General features: G+C 66.1%; 2 protein-coding genes across 3 annotated transcripts; both read left to right on the top strand.

The window, feature by feature from the left end:
• Positions 1-804: 804 nt before the first annotated feature.
• THBS3 (thrombospondin 3) lies at positions 805-8,523 on the top strand. Of its 2 annotated transcripts, XM_056510045.1 has the most exons (23): positions 806-1,377; positions 2,069-2,275; positions 2,421-2,677; positions 2,768-2,870; positions 3,079-3,105; positions 3,376-3,458; positions 3,552-3,603; positions 3,688-3,836; positions 3,996-4,136; positions 4,293-4,370; positions 4,455-4,607; positions 4,709-4,819; positions 4,917-5,024; positions 5,228-5,387; positions 5,468-5,586; positions 5,710-5,762; positions 5,930-6,123; positions 6,198-6,376; positions 6,480-6,528; positions 6,680-6,876; positions 6,955-7,127; positions 7,937-8,076; positions 8,224-8,523. In XM_056510045.1, exons 1-23 carry the CDS (start codon positions 1,299-1,301, stop codon positions 8,280-8,282), a joined length of 2,871 nt encoding a protein of 956 aa, XP_056366020.1. In that variant the 5' UTR covers positions 806-1,298; the 3' UTR covers positions 8,283-8,523. The 2 variants fall into 2 exon arrangements, with proteins under 2 accessions (XP_056366019.1, XP_056366020.1); XM_056510044.1 differs by having other exon boundaries at positions 805-1,377; positions 3,552-3,836.
• Positions 8,524-11,531: 3,008 nt separating this feature from the next.
• MUC1 (mucin 1, cell surface associated) lies at positions 11,532-15,655 on the top strand. Its single transcript, XM_056510054.1, has 7 exons — positions 11,532-11,709; positions 12,439-13,043; positions 13,223-13,296; positions 13,394-13,536; positions 13,801-13,919; positions 14,023-14,169; positions 15,045-15,655. Exons 1-7 carry the CDS (start codon positions 11,661-11,663, stop codon positions 15,117-15,119), a joined length of 1,212 nt encoding a protein of 403 aa, XP_056366029.1. The 5' UTR covers positions 11,532-11,660; the 3' UTR covers positions 15,120-15,655.
• The last annotated feature ends 130 nt before the right edge of the window (positions 15,656-15,785 follow it).

Below are 15,785 nucleotides of genomic sequence, written 5' to 3'. Positions count from 1 at the left end.
ACCGCACAGAACAGCCCGGCTCTGCACTGCTCATCCTGCTCAGCCCCGCACAGAACAGCCCTGCTGTGCACCGCACAGAACAGCCCGGCTCTGCACTGCTCATCCTGCTCAGCCCCGCACAGAACAGCCCTGCTGTGCACCGCACAGAACAGCCCGGCTCTGCACTGCTCATCCTGCTCAGCCCCGCACAGAACAGCCCTGCTGTGCCCCGCATCTCTCTGCATTTCCCCGCACAGCTCAGTTCAGCTCTGCACTGCTCACCCTGCTGTGTCCCGCACAGAACAGCCCTGCTCTGCCCCGCATCCTTCAGCTCAGCTCCACACTGCTCACCCTGCTCAGCCCCGCACAGAACAGCCCAGCTGTGCCCCGCATCTCTCTGCATTTCCCCGCACAGCTCAGCTCAGCTCCACACTGCTCAGCCCCGCACTGCCCCGCATTTCCCCGCATGGCCCCGCACTGCCTCGCATGGCTCAGCTCAGCTCTATTCGGCTTTTTGGTCCCGCACCGCCCAGTCCTGCTTTGCCCCGCATCTCCCCGCACGGGCCCACACCGCTCAGCCCAGCTCCGCACTGCTCACCCTGCTCGGCCCCGCACCGCTCATCCCCGCACCCCCCCGCACGTCTCCGCGGACATCAGCTGGGCCGGGAGCCCGCTGGCAGCGGCGGAGGGAAAACGCCCGGTGTGCGGCTCCGGACTGCCCCCCTCCATCGCCCGCACCCCCCCGTTACGCGGGACCGCTGGCCCGCAGCCGGACCGGGGCCGCGGGGCTGGGGCAGTCCCGAGGCCGGGCTCAGCCCGTTGTTATGGCACCGGGGGAAACAGCTGTAAACACGGCCGGGACGCCGCGGGCCGCCCGCCCGCCTTGGCCGGAGCTCCACGGGAGCGGCTCAGCGGCCCGAGCATCCCCCGGCGGAGCGAAGCGGCCCCGGGGCTCTGCCGGCCCGGGGGGCTCCGCGGGCTGGGGCACCCCCCTGCAAGCGTCCCCGCTGCCGGGATGCTCCGGCGCTGCTGGGGCGGCCCCAGCCCGCCCGCCTGACCTCCCGGTGAACCGGAGCTGTGAGCGGGAATCCGGCAGTGCCGGGGGGTCCCCGAAACCCCAGACCCGGTGCGCCGCGCCTGCACGGACACGGTGCCTCCCTCCGGGGCCGGAGCCGCGGCGGGTCGCCCGCCGGTGTCCCCGGGATGCGTCCGGTGATTGACGGCTCTTTGTTTCCTCCTCGCCGGCCCCGCCGGCCCCTCCCCCGTGCGCCACCCCGCCCCGCCGCGCTCCGCACCGCACCGGCGGCACCGGCGGCACCATGGGGGCACCGCGGAGCCCCGCGCTCCTGGCGCTGCTCCTGCTGGGCGCCGCCGCCGCGGCGCGTCAGGAGCTGCAAGGTACCGGAGGGGCTCGGGGCGGCGGTGGGGCGGCCCCGAAGGGGCGGTGGGACGGGCGACAGTCGGGGGTCGGCGGCGGCAGACCCCGTCCCACGGCCGCTGACAGCGGCTCTGCTCGCCCCGGGGAGCTGCGCTGCGGGCAGCGGGGACGCTGGAACGTTCACCCCGAGGCGCGGGGTGGCCGCCGGTTCCGATGCTGGCTCGGGGCCGCGGAGGAATTCTGCGGCGGGGGCTGACCCCAGCACCGGAGCCCCTCTCGGTCTGCCCGGTGCATCTGCACGGAGCGGGCGGGCACCCGTGCGGCAGCGGCACCGAGTTGTCCGTGCTCCCTCTCTAAGCGCACCGAGCCGGTAACGGGGGCCCGACCGTCCCTCTGGGGTGTCCCGCTCCGGCTGCTCCTTGCTGGGGCTGGCCCGCGGGGGATTCCGCGGATGCAGGGAAGCCCCAACAGCGGGGCGAGCTCCGGGCCGCGACTCTGCCGGTGTCGCCGGTGCGGGGGCTCCGCGGGTCCCGCTCGGCGGCGCGGCCGGTCCTGGAGCGCCACCGCGCGGGGGTGGCCCCGGGGCCCCCGGGGCTTCCCTGGTCCCCCCAGAGCCCGGCGGTCCAGGGACACCCCCACCTCACCCTCGTGGTCACCGGCCGGAGCTGCGGCTGCCGGTGCAGAGGCGATCCCGGTGCTCGTGTCCCGCAGTCATCGACCTGCTGCTGGTGAGCGAGGCTCGGCAGATGGCCAGCGTGGCCCACAAGATCCGCATGGAGCTTCTGACTGTCAACGACGTGTACCTCCTCTCCACCTTCCGCCTGCCCCCCAAGCAGGGGGGGACCCTCTTCGGCCTCTACTCCAAGAAGGACAACACCCGATGGCTGGAGGTCTCTGTCGTGGGGAAGATCAACAAAGGTGGGTGGGGATGGACTGGCCCTGCTCTCACCCCAGTGCTTGGAAACAAACTGAGTTCCTGCAGGGAAGAGCAATGGGCACACACGTGTGCCAGGGTGCTGCCGGTGCCGTGGGGAGCTGATGTCCCCTCCCTGCTCCTCCTCAGTCCTGGTGCGGTACCTGCGGGAGGACAACAAGGTGCACTCGGTGAACCTGCAGCACGCGCACGTGGCGGACGGGCAGAGCCACTCTGTCATCGTGCGCCTGAGCGGGCTGCGCAGGGACACGCTGAGCGTCGAGCTCTACGTGGACTGCAAGCAGATGGACTCCAGCGTGGGGCTGCCGGAGCTCTCTGAGATCCCCCTGGCCGAGGTGGAGTCCATCGAGGTGCGCACGGGGCTGAAGGCTTACCAGAGGATGCAGGTGAGTGTGAGGGGATTGAGACTTCAGTCAGTGCACCCTTGGGGATGGGCAGAGCCCCCCATGCTGACTGCCTATTTCCACATGCATCAGGGGTTTGTTGAGTCGATGAAGCTGATCCTGGGAGGGTCCATGAGCCGTGTAGGGGCTCTGAGTGAGTGCCCTTTCCAAGGAGATGAGTCCATTCACAGTGCAGGTAATGGCTTGGGGGCTTATAGAGTCACCTGTGTGTGCTGTGGCACAAGGAGGTGGTGGGTGACAGCACAGAGGGTTGTTCCTGTCACTCCTGGCCCAGTGTCCCCACACAGGTGGGAGCTACACATGAGCTGACCAGGAGTGACCATGTGAGGTGATGCTGGGGTGTGACAGCAGCATTTGGTAATGTCTCATCTCTCTCCTTGCAGTGACGAGTGTGCTGGCCTCCATCCTGGGTAAGTCCCTGCTCTGCTTCCCACGTTTCCTGGCATGAGGCATTTAGGGCTCCACGGAAGCAAAAATCCTTGAACAGCCTGTCCCAGTGCCCCATGTGGGATCAGAGGGTGTGCTATGGAAAAAGGGGCCCTGTGTGACCCAGGGAGAAGGACAGGCTGTCAGGTGCCTCATCCTCCCAGCTCAGTGCCAATGGGCAGAGCAGTCCTGGCCCACAGCCCTGGGATGCTTTGTCTGTTCTTGGATTAACCTTTCCTTTCTGCTGCTGGCAGGTGAGCAGACCAAGGCACTGGTCACACAACTGACCATCTTCAACCGGGTCCTGACTGAGCTGCGGGAAGACATCAGGGACCAGGTGGGACTGAGGGGGTACTGACACTCCCTGGCTGCATTTCCTAGAGCACAGTGCCAGCACCCTCCTGATGCCCCACGCTCTGCTGCCTTGCAGGTGAAGGAGATGTCTCTGATCCGCAACACCATCATGGAGTGCCAGGTCTGCGGTGAGTGCTGGCGAGGCTCTGCTCCCACCTCAGAGGGCAAAAGGCCACCTTGTCTCACCCCTCACCTGCCTCTCCTCTCCTCAGGTTTCCACGAGCAGCGGTCCCGCTGTAACCCCAATCCCTGTTTCAGCGGTGTGGACTGCATGGAGACGTACGAGTACCCTGGGTACCGCTGCGGGCCCTGCCCGCCAGGGCTGGAGGGCAATGGCACACACTGCACTGACATCGAGGAGGTGGGCATGCTCTGGGGGGATCAGCAACCCCAGGGCTGTGTGTGCAGAGGGTGCTTCCTCTCAGGAAGAGGTGGATCCTCCTGTCCTGGGGCAGCAGCCACCCCAAAAAGCAGGATGCTGTGCCCGAGGATGAAGCCTGTGTCTCTCCTGGTGTTGCAGTGTGCCCATGCCAACCCCTGCTTCCCTGGCTCCAAGTGCATCAACACAGCCCCCGGGTTCCGCTGCGAGCCCTGTCCCCGTGGCTATCGAGGCAACACCGTCTCTGGCGTGGGGGTGGACTATGCCAAGGCCAGCAAGCAGGTGAGGGCGGTGCCACGGGACTCAGCCAGGTCCCTGTGGGGTCTCTGAGTGCAGGACAATGCAGTCTGGAGGAGGACAGTTTCCTGGGGGCAGGAGTGGTTAGAGCTGCCCACAGGGAGAAGCCCCAGGTGAGCATTTCTCCCCCACTGCTCACAGGTTTGCACAGATATTGATGAATGCAACGATGGGAACAATGGGGGCTGCGACCCCAACTCCATCTGCACCAACACCCTGGTGAGCAGCGCTGTCCCGCTCCCTCCCTGGCTCCTGGGGTCGCTCAGCTCCCCTCATCCCACCCCTGCTCTCTCTCTCCCCCAGGGCTCCTACAAGTGTGGACCCTGCAAGTCAGGCTTTGTGGGGAACCAAACGTCCGGCTGCGTCCCACAGAGGTCCTGCAGCACTCCCACCTCCAACCCCTGCGACATCAACGGCTTCTGCCTCTTTGAGAGGAATGGGGAGATCTCCTGTGCAGTGAGCAGGGGACAGGGGCAGGAGGAGGGTGTGTGGGGTACAGCATGGCAGCATTTGTCCTGCTAGGGCTCTTTCCAGCCCCTGATCTCTTCTTTATTCAGTGCAACGTGGGCTGGGCTGGCAACGGCAACGTGTGCGGGCCAGACACGGACCTGGATGGGTACCCAGACGAGCCCCTGCCCTGCATCGACAACAACAAGCACTGCAAGCAGGTGAGCTCCTGGAGGGGGTGCAGGGCACGGGGTCCACAGCAGGACTGTGCTCCAGACCTTGTCTCCTCCCCATCCCTAATGCTGGCTGTGCCTGCAGGACAACTGCCGCCTGACGCCCAACTCTGGGCAGGAGGATGCTGACAACGACGGCATCGGGGACCAGTGTGATGATGATGCTGATGGTGATGGCGTCAAGAATGTGGAGGTGGCTGTGCTGGGCAGGTGGCCATGCCAGTGGCTCTAGGAGGGCTTCTCCTTTTGGCTCAGTTCTGAGTCCCTCAAATGCTTCTCCTGGGAAGCAGCAGGCTGGTGGCTTGAGAATGGTCTCAGAGTGCTGGAGACATTGTTCTGTCCTGGCCACTGTGGCCTCTTGTCTGCATGCCAACATCACCATCCTCTTCTCCACAGGACAACTGCCGGCTCTTCCCCAACAAGGACCAGCAGAACTCGGACACTGACTCCTTTGGGGATGCCTGTGACAACTGCCCCAACGTGCCCAACAATGACCAGCGGGACACGGACAGCAATGGCGAGGGGGATGCTTGTGACAACGACATTGATGGGGACGGTGAGCCACTGACCTGGGTGTGCCAGGGGGGCTGTCCCACCACAGTGGGGGAGGGTATCCACTCAGCACTATCCTTGCAGGGATACCCAACATGCTGGATAACTGCCCCAAGGTGCCCAACCCTCTGCAGACTGATCGGGATGAGGACGGTGTTGGGGATGCCTGTGACAGTTGCCCTGAAATGAGCAACCCCACTCAGGTATGGCTGGGGCCAGGCTGGGCCAGGGGGCCTGGGACGAGTGGGGCCTGGCCCAGCAGGGAGCAGGGGGTCCTCCTCCTCTCCCTGGGATGTCCACTGAACTAGGGCTCCGCTCTCCTCCAGACAGATATGGACAGTGACCTGGTAGGAGACATCTGTGACACCAACGAGGACAGGTGTGGACAGCACTGCAGTGGGGTGACCTCCCCATTGTGTCCCTGGGGGCAGAACTGGTCTCCTGGCTCAGGCACCTGTCAGGAGGGACAATGGGGTCTTTGGGGAGCTGGCATGTGGCTCCAGATCCCCAGTTTTGTCATTGCTCTGACCTTGTCCTTGCTCCCAGTGATGGGGATGGCCATCAGGACACCAAGGACAACTGTGCTGAGATCCCCAACAGCTCCCAGCTGGACTCGGACAACGATGGGCTGGGGGATGACTGTGACAACGATGATGACAATGATGGCATCCCTGACTATGTGGCACCTGGCCCAGACAACTGCCGCCTCATTCCCAATCCCAACCAGAAGGACTCGGACGGTGAGCATGGGGTGGGCAGGGGGAGGCAGACCTGCCTGGGCTCAGCCCAGCCCTGACTGGGCACCTGTCCCCAGGGAACGGCGTGGGGGATGTCTGCGAGGAGGACTTCGACAATGACACGGTGGTGGACCAGCTGGACGTGTGCCCCGAGAGCGCCGAGGTGACGCTGACCGACTTCCGCGCCTACCAGACCGTCATCCTTGACCCCGAGGGGGACGCCCAGATCGACCCCAACTGGGTTGTGCTCAACCAGGTGTGGGTGCTGCGCCCCGTGTTTCTGGGGGCTGCGCTGCAGGGTGGGAGCTGAGGGGTCCCCAGGAGTGCTGGGGTGCCCCTCACCCAGCTGTCCCCCACAGGGCATGGAGATCGTGCAGACCATGAACAGTGACCCGGGTTTGGCTGTGGGTAAGATATGTTCACCCACCCACAGGCTCTGGGGTAGCCCCCCTACTCCCACTGTGCAGGGGAGTGAGGGCTGGTTCTTTGCCACACAGAGGGGTGAAGGGTGGGAGTCCCATGAGGAGAGAGTGCTCCCCACAGCATTTCCTGCCTGTAGGTTACACAGCCTTCAACGGGGTGGACTTTGAGGGCACCTTCCACGTCAACACCATCACCGACGATGACTACGCCGGCTTCATCTTCAGCTACCAGGACAGCGCCAGTTTCTACGTGGTGATGTGGAAGCAGACGGAGCAGACGTACTGGCAGGCCACCCCCTTCCGTGCTGTGGCTGAGCCGGGGCTGCAGCTCAAGGTGGGTGGTGGCCCCACCCACGGGCTGGGTCAGGCACCTGTGTTCAGGTTCCCCCTGAAGCCCCCCGTGCACCTGCAGGCAGTGAAGTCCTCGACAGGCCCTGGGGAGCACCTGCGCAACGCGCTGTGGCACACGGGCCACACGCCCGACCACGTCCGCCTGCTCTGGAAGGACCCTCGGAACGTCGGCTGGAGGGACAAGACCTCCTACCGCTGGCAGCTGGCACACAGGCCCCAGGTGGGCTACATCAGGTAAGCATGGGGGGCATGGGGGCTGCTGGGGTGGGGGCTGCACTCACCACGGTGCAGTGGGACCACACCAGTGCGGGGCGTGACGGTTACTGGTGAGAAAACAACCCTAGAGTGAACCAGCCCTGGTGAAGATAGTGATAATCATGAGTAAGGGTCCTGCCCTGCAGAACCACCTCAGGGGTAGGAAGGTGTCCATGAGGAGGCATGGGACCACCCTAGTGAGGGGATGCTGGCCATGAGCCCTGTGGGACCACCCCGGTGTGGGGATAGCGGCCGTGGGGGAGCATCCAGCCCCGTGAGACCACCGCAGTGCGGGGATGCCGGCCGTGGGCAGGGGTTCCGCCCGGTGGGGCCGCAGCCGCGTTTCTCCTTTAAGGCTCCCGCCGGGGCGGCCGCGGCGGGGAGGGAGGGGGGGCTCCGCCGCCGGGCCCTCCGCCCCCCGGGCCCCCGGGGCATTGTCCCGTCGCCATGGCGACCCCGCCGGCGCCTTTCACATGCAAAGCGCCCGACAAAGGCGGCGGGGCCGGGCCGGGGGCGGCGCGGGGGGCTTCAGCCCGGCCACGGCGGGGGGCCCCGGCCCGAGGATCCAGCCGGTCCGGTCCCCCCGGCCCAGCCCCCCAGCTCCAGCCCGGTGCCACCGTCTCCGGGTCGGGATAGCCGGGGCCCGGTGCTGGTCGTGGAGGGGTCTCAGTGGGATCCAGGTGCTGGCCCCGATGGAGTTCTCAGTGGGTTCCCGTTGTTTGCCCGGTCGGGTACCGGCGGGGTCCCGGTGGAATCCGGCTGACCGCTCGGGCCCCGTTGCCCCGCAGGGTCCGTCTGTACGAGGGCCCGCAGCTGGTGGCCGACTCCGGTGTGATCATCGACACCACGATGCGCGGGGGCCGGCTGGGGGTCTTCTGCTTCTCCCAGGAGAACATCATCTGGTCCAACCTGCAGTACCGCTGCAACGGTGAGCAGGGCCCCCCGGGACCCCCGCACGGGCCCGGCCGAGCGTCCCCTCCCTCGCCCCTGCGGCGGGGTCAGTCCTGGGCCGGGGACTTCATCGGGGCTCGCTCCCCTCGCCGGCTCCTGACACCCCCCGCGCTCCTCCCCACAGACACGATCCCTGCCGACTTCGAGCCCTTCCGCCGGTTCCTTCTGGAGGGACGCGAGTGACCGCGCCCGGCACGGGCCTCCCCCGCCAGCGGCACCGGTGGCGCTCCGGGCTCCCGCCGCCAGCGGCACCCGGGGGCGCACCGGGCCCCGCCGCTCCTCCCGGCCGGGCCCCGCTCCTGGCCCCCCGCGGACTTTGCACTGCCAGTACCGGGGCCCCGCAGTGCCGGGGCTCCCGCCACGCCTGCCCCGGGCGCTCCGGTCCTTGCCCCACGCCTGGCCATAAAGTTTTGAGTGTTTTCTAGCCTGCGCGCCCGGTCCCTGGGGGTCCCCGTCCCCCCCTCCCCGTGCTCTCGGCTCCGTCCCGCGCCGTCCTCCCGGTGGTCGCGGGGTTGAGTCAGCGCCCGGCCGGTCGCACCGGCGCAGCCCGCGGCGGCGGGAGGCCGGGACGAGTGCAATATTGGTGGGCGAGAGCACAACACTGCACCGCATCCCGGCCCTCCCGCCGCCCCGGAGGGAGTGGAGGAGCCGCCGCCGCCCGCCCGGGCCGTTCCGTGGGAACTGCGCGGCGCGCACCGCGGCTCGGCGGCAGGGACCGGTCGCCACGGCGACGGCTGTCCCGGCAACGCGGCGGAATGTGCCCCCACCCCGCCCGCCCCGGAGAGCGCGGCCCCGGCACCGGCCCAGCCCCCCCGCCCCGCGGCGGCGGCGGCGACAATGGGCGCGGCGGCACCGGGCCCCTCTTAAAAGGGCAACGCGGGGCTGCCCTCCGGTGTTGGGGACGGGACCGGGACCGGTGGCTGTGCCCGTTCCCAGCCCGGAGCCGCGGTGGGAGCGCAGCTGGCTCTCCCCGGGAGTACCGGGACAGGTGAAATCACCGCTTGGTACTGAGCGCCTCGTCCCGCGCCCCCGAGCTGCGGTTCACGTTCTTGTTCCGGTCCTTCTCCCGCTCCCTCTCAGATCCCGGTCCAATACCATTCCCGATTCCATTCCCGCTCCGCTTTTGCTCCATCTCCTGCTCCCCCTCCCGCTCCGGTTTCGCTCCAGTTTCGGTCTCACTCCCGCTCTGCATCACTGCAGTCTCCCGATTCCGCTCCCGGTCTCTTCTCAGAAGCGGTTCCACACTCGCTCCAGTCCTAGTCCGTGTCTCGCTCCCGGTCTCACTCCAGCAGATGTTCCCCTTCCCCCTCCCGCTCCACTCTCGCTCCAGTCGCGGTCCCGGTCCCGGTTCTGGTCCCGGTCCCGGTTCTGGTCCCGGTCCCGTCCGGAGGTGCCGGTGCTCGGCGGGAGCGTCGTGCGGGGCCGCGCCCGCCAGGGGGCGCCGCAGGTTCAGGAGCACCGGGCAGAGCCGGGCACGCGCGGGGCGGGGACGGGGACGGGGCGAGTCGGAACCCACCGGGCACGGACAGGCTGGACACGGGGGATCCGCAGGGCAGGGACAGGCTGGACACGGGGGATGCACCGGGCACGGACAGGCTGGACACAGGAGATCCACTGAACATGGACAGGCTGGACACAGGGGATCCACTGGGCACTGACAGGCTGGACATGAGGGATCCACTGAGCATGGACAGGCTGGACACAGGGGATACACGGGGCAGGGACAGGCTGGACACAGGGGATCCACAAGACATGGTCAGGGTGAGCACACAGGACTCACCAGACACAGACCAGGTGGATGCAAGGAGCTCACTGGGCACAGTGGGGATGTACACACAGGATCCCCCCCGGGCAAGGACAGGGTGGTCACACAGGACCCACTAGGGATGGTGGGCACGTGGGATCTGCTGGGCATGGTGGGCGTGGGCACACGGAATCCACTGGGAAGGGTGGGGTTGGGCAGATAGAACCCAGGAGACACAGACAGGGTGAACGCATGGAATCCATGGGGTTTGATGGCAGTGGGCACACGGGACCCACCAGACATGGACTGGGTGGACATACAGGACTCACTGGGCAGACAGAGTGGACACATGAGATCAGGCACAGCAGGGATGGGGACATGGTGGTGGTGGGGGCATGGGACCCCCCAGGCATGGACAGGATGGGCTAATGGCTCCCACTCCCTGGGCTGGCAGGTGAGAGCAGTTACTGGGACCTCCTCCTGTCCCCTCAGCCCCCCAGCCCTCTGTGGGTGTCTGCAGGAGGAAAACTGCACCCTCAAGCCTTCACTTTGGGGGGATGGAGAGGCTCAGGGGAAAACTCCCAGAGCAGAGGGCAGCAGGGCTCAGCATCACTGCACAGGGAGATCCATTCCCGTGGTGAGGCCTTTTGGGGAAGACATATGTGCCCAGAGCTGCTGCCTGCATCCTGCCTGTGCCTGCCTGCACGTGGCCTGGCTTGCCAAGGCTGTGGCCACTGCAGGGGGGACAGAGTGCTGCTGGGTCCCATTCCACCTGCACTGAGACCCAGACCATCCATCCTCATGTCACTGCAGTATGGAGGGACCCCTCTGTCTGCTCCCCCTCTCAGCACCACCTCAGAACCCTTTGGTGTGGCAGGGGTGGCACTTTGGCTTCACATGAGGCTGGCCAGGAGCAAAGTGGGGGCCCCGACAAGGACCCTCACGGGAATCAGCACCCTCCTGAGAGGCTGGGGCTCTCTCAGGGATCAGGACTCTCACCAGGGCAGGAGCAGAGGGGGACTGCAGTAGCTTTTGATGCCCATCGGTGCCAGGAGCACGTGTCACCTGCGCCCAGGCACGGGCGGCGCCGTTACCTCTGGGGTGGGGCATTGGCACCCGGCGCAGCACCCGGCATCACCCGTGCCCTGAATGGGATGGGGGTTTGTGCTGCTGGGGGGGCCCTGGGACCGGGAGGGAGCTTACTGGGAGGTACTGGGATGTCGTGGGGCCCTGGGCTGTACCTGCGTAAGCGTTTCGGGGGGGTCACCGGTGTTTATTTGAGTGTAGGGCGAGGCGATGACCAGCCGGTAATGATTAACTCTGGGCTGAGCCAGAGGATGAGGCCCCCCCTTGCACGAGGGGCTGGGGTGCTCCGTGTCCCCTCTGTGCCCCCCCTGTGCCCCCCAGCACGTTCTGGAGCCCGTGGCTCAGCCCAGGGAGCCAGGCAGATGCTGCTCCCGCCCCTGCCCCAGCATAGCCGGCTACTCTCAGTCCTGTGCCCCCACCCGAGGCTGGGTCCGCCCAGGGACGCTGCCAGCGGGTCCCCCCAAGCCAGGGTAAGCTCAAGGTACCCAGCCTGGGGGGCTGATGCTGCGGGGTCCCCATCGGCGCGGTGCCAAGTGGGGCAGAGCGAACCCCCCCTTCCCTGGAGCCGTCGGCGGGGCGGAGCCTTCCCACCTGCTCCAGGTGCTCTATAAAGCTCTGGCCGCTGTCGAGCTGCCAGTTCCGGATCCCTGGATCGCGGCGTGTGCCACCAGCTAACGGGAGAGCAGCCGCTGCCGAACCCGCGAGGCGCCGGGACCCCCCGGACCAGCCCCATGGCGTTTTCTGTCTTTTTGCTGCTTCTGCTGCTGGTGCTGGGCACAGGTGAGGGGCTGGGGGCGGCAACACCTCGAGTTAGAGGCAGCAGGGGCAGGGGGAGAGGAGCAGGATCCCTTTCAAAGTGGGGACGCGGGGATACCGGAGCCATCCTGGCAGCAGGGACATTGTCGCCTCTCCCGTTCGGTGCAGCGATCCCGGGCTGGCTGTGCCCAGGAAAGCCGGTCCTGGGGGTTCTGCACGGCCCCTCTGCCGTGTCCGAAGGGCTCGGCCAAGGGCTGGGCTGCGGCGGGACCAGCCGGAGCAGGCTGTGCCCGGGGCTTGCAGGCTGGAATGCAGGTGTGTCCCGCTGAGCACCCGGACCCCGGGCTCTCCTCCAGTGCTCCTGCAGCACCCGCTGGGAACCTGCCCGGGAGCTGCCTGTACTGGCCCCCAGCCAGGCCAGGCTGGTCTGGAGGGCACGGGGGCACCCCAGCCACAGCAAGGGTGGCACGCCTGAGCCCCCAGCATGTCAGGGACACTCCAGAGTGAACGGGTCTGGGCAAGGCATCAGTGCCCAGCCAGCTCCACCTGGACCCTCGGTGGTGCCACAAGTGCCCAGCACCAGCCCCATCGTGGGGTGTTGCTGAAGGTCTTGTTAGCCTTGTGGGCAGATGGAGCCAGGGGCTGTTGGATTCTGGGGGTTGTGCTGCTTCCCACAGTGTCCAGCTGATGAGCTGTCGTGGGTAAAACCTTCCCTGACTGGGCTGCAGCCATTGACATTGGGGTTTCCTGCAGGTACACGTGCCATGACCACCGAGACAACCATGGAGATGGAAACTACCGAAACAACCACTGTGGAGATGACCACAGAAACAACCACCCCCACCCTGATGACAAAGATATTCCCCAAAATCACAAGGGACAGGCAGCTCAAAACTTCTGTCTTCCCCTATGTCACCGTGTTCCTTGGCAGAAACAGCACGAACTTCCAAACTGGCAATTACTCCTCAGGCAACTCCACGTCCAATGGCACTGTGGTGCCTGTCCTCAGCAGCCCAGCCATCCCCCATATCAATTCCACCTCAAACAGCAGCAGCTGGGCCCCCCACCTTGGCACCAACGGCAGCTCTGCCGCTCCCACCACCATGGGTGGCAGCACCAAAGGCAACGGGAGCACCAGTGTAGAAGTCTTTCCCACCTGGATAACGTCTGAGGGCAGGGAGACCCCTACCCAGAATGGTCCCAAGCCCAGTAAATCCACAGCCCAGCTGCCTGCTGCTGTCCAGCTGCTCGTCCGTGTCCCGCTGTCCTTCCGCATCATCAACAGGAGCTTCAACGAGAACCTGTGTGACCCAGCCTCAGAGGAGTACAGGAGCCTGAGCCACACTGTGCTGACCATGGTGAGTCCCAGCCCCACAGCAGAGCCCCTACTGGGAAGGATCCACCTCACCTTGGGGCTTTCCATGGAAGCACCCCGAGCATCCATTCTGCCAGCGGCTTCAGCCAGTTCTGCTGAAGGGAGGGAGGAAAAGGGGGGTGTCTGTGGGGAGGTGGCCATGACCTCAATGCTTCCTTCCAGTTTGAACACGTCTTTGGCTGCGCTGGCTGCATGGGCACGCAGACCTACGCCGGGTGCAGTGAGCTGCGGTACAGGTGAGCAGTGCCGGTGGGGCTGGGGGATTGCAGGGTATCTCCCTGGTATGTAGCCCCTCAGGGGAAAATCCAGGTGCTGATGCCTCCTCCTGTGCAGCCCAGGCTCGGTGGAGGTCCAGTCCACCCTCGTGTTTGGGAATGGAAGCGATGCTGTCACTCCTGATGCTGCTGAGCAGCGCCTGAGGAAGAGCCTGGACCAGAATGGCTTCATCATGGGGCTACAGCTGGACAGCATCCAGAGTGAGAGGAGGCTCTAGGCTGGGGAGGGAGGGGTGATGGAGCCTGTGGAAAGCTTTGCCCTGTCCTGGTTGGGGCTGTGATGGGCTTGGGGCTTGCAGCAGGCAGAGCTAGTGCACATTCCTGGTGCCTGTGTCATTCCCAGCACTGAGAAGAGCAAGTGGATCCCCTGCAGGAGGGCTCAGCTCCTGGCGTTCTGTCCCAGGGATCTCTCAGAGTTCTGTCCCAGTTCTGCCTGTGGTGCAGACACAGCTCTGCTCCTTTCAGGCTCTGCAGTGGTGATATCCCCAGCTCCAGTGCCCATGGTCCCGGACTGGGCCATTGCTCTGTTGGTCCTGGTCAGCATCCTGCTGCTGTTGAGCCTCTTCACCTGTCTCCTCCTGATGGTGAGGCCCCATCCTCTCCCCACTCCTCACCTGCATTCTGCTGGTTGGTGCCCTGTCCCTGTCCCCCCACCAGCCAAGCCCTGACCCCTTCTCTCTCCCCAAGTCCACCTGCACCTGCCGCCGGAAAAGCCGAGGGAAACTGGACCTGATCAGCCAAAAAGATTCCTACCACCCCATGGCTGAATACCTCCAGTACCAGAGCCACGGGCGCTACGCGCCCCCCAACAGCAAACCCAACCCCTACAGCCAGGTGAGAGCGAGAGCCGCGCCCCTGGGGTCCGGCTCTGCGAGGGCAGAGAGCAGGGGCGCATCCTCTGCGCTCTGGGTTAATGGCTAACGGGCACGGCAGGGCAGGGCTGCTGTCCGGGGAGCTTCCCTCGCCAGGAGGTGAGTGTCACATTCACGCCTGGCTGGAGCAGCGCTCGCAGCGGTGCTGGCCAGACCCAGCCTGGCTCCAGGGAGCTCCCGGCGACCTTGGGCAGCCGCTCCCTGTGCCCCGCCCCAGCGGCGTCAAGGGGGGCTCGCTGCCTGCCCACCCTGCCTTTCTCCTGCTCTGCTGTGTCCCGGCCAGACCCTCAGGTCTCCTTCTGCCACGGGTGGGGAGAAGGCCTGGAGCACTGCAGAGCTGATGGGAGGCTGAGGAGATGATTCCAGCCAGAACCCCTCATCCCGCATCAGCAGCTCCCAAATTGGAGCTGCAGGTGTGGCGCCGGGAGCTGCCTGGAGGCGCAAAGGGCTCTCCGAGGCGATCTGGGGCACGGGGGCCGCCTCGTCATCCCCTGCTCTGTGCTCCCTCCACTCGGGGCTGCGGGCGGGGGCCGTGTCCAGCTGCTCTGGCTCCCTGCGAGCAGCTCACCCTGTGCAAATACCAGGGGCCTGGGTAAATATTTACCTTCGCACTCGCCGGGCCGGCTTATCGTGCGGGAACACGGCCGGGGCCACCGCGGCTCCTCCTGTGCGCGGGGAGGGGGGAGCCCCAAGGTACCCACAGTGCTGCCCACCACCACGGGAGGATGAATTTTTGGTTCCCATAGTGGCCGTGGATAGGGTGCAGCTCTCCCTCTGCTGCCCCAGGGTGGGGGCTTAGCCCAGTCCTGACACCCCCTCCCCTTTTCTCCCCCCAAGGTGGCCGGCAGCAGCACCAAGAGAGCCGGTACCTTCACCTACACCAACCCCGCCGCCGGCTCCGACAACCTCTGAACAGCGAGCTGCGAAGGAGGGCGGCAGCCCAGGGGAGGGGGCGGCCGCAGACCCCCCAACTCCCGGGGGAGCAGCAGCTGCCCCGGGCACATCCCCCCGGTGCTGCTCGGCCCCTCGCCGTGGGCAGCGGGAGCCGGATGGTTCTGGAGCAGCCGGATTCGTGCACATGACAGAACTGGATGAACAAAAATCGGGGGAGGCGCGGGAGGGAGCGTCCCGCACACCCCAAGGTCCCCGCACTCGCTTGGCTTTGTAACCCTGCTCCGTGCCGGGGGTGGAGGACTGGGCTGGTGCTCCCCCTGCCCTCACCCCCGGGGATTCAATGGCTCTTTTTTGTGGTGTTATTTTATTTAATATCTCTATTTTCAGGGTGTTGGTGCCGGGCTTGGCTCGGCGGGGTGGCAGGTCCTCGGCCGGGGTATATTTATCGCAGTTTCAATAAAAAGGATGGGGGCAGCCGTGTGTCCCCAGGGCTGCGCCGTGGTGTGGCAGGGGGGCTTCTCTGGGACGTGGCTGTCACCCACCCAGGTGGCCTCAGCTTGGGTGGTGACTCTCGTTTCCCGTCCCAGGCAGTCCTGGGGCTGATGTTGTGGGGGGTCACCGTGTCCCTGGTCCCTGCACGCCTCTGGATGTGACACATCCTGCCAGACTCCATCCCTCCCGCCC

The sequence above is a fragment of the Oenanthe melanoleuca genome, chromosome 25 (genome assembly GCF_029582105.1).
Source record: "Oenanthe melanoleuca isolate GR-GAL-2019-014 chromosome 25, OMel1.0, whole genome shotgun sequence".
Classification (NCBI taxonomy): domain Eukaryota; kingdom Metazoa; phylum Chordata; class Aves; order Passeriformes; family Muscicapidae; genus Oenanthe; species Oenanthe melanoleuca.
Note: the sequence above shows the minus strand (reverse complement) of the source record. Positions and strands in the feature narration are given on the sequence as shown.

Bases quoted from the DNA above. Each gene is read 5' to 3' on its own strand.
- THBS3 (XM_056510044.1), top strand. From the start codon at position 1,299: ATGGGGGCACCGCGGAGCCCCGCGCTCCTGGCGCTGCTCCTGCTGGGC. The intron at 2,678-2,767 runs GTGAGTGTGAGG...CACATGCATCAG, and splicing joins AGGCTTACCAGAGGATGCAG to GGGTTTGTTGAGTCGATGAA. The intron at 5,025-5,227 runs GTGGCTGTGCTG...TCTTCTCCACAG, and splicing joins ATGGCGTCAAGAATGTGGAG to GACAACTGCCGGCTCTTCCC.
- MUC1 (XM_056510054.1), top strand. From the start codon at position 11,661: ATGGCGTTTTCTGTCTTTTTGCTGCTTCTGCTGCTGGTGCTGGGCACA. The intron at 11,710-12,438 runs GTGAGGGGCTGG...GGTTTCCTGCAG, and splicing joins GCTGCTGGTGCTGGGCACAG to GTACACGTGCCATGACCACC. The intron at 13,044-13,222 runs GTGAGTCCCAGC...GCTTCCTTCCAG, and splicing joins GCCACACTGTGCTGACCATG to TTTGAACACGTCTTTGGCTG.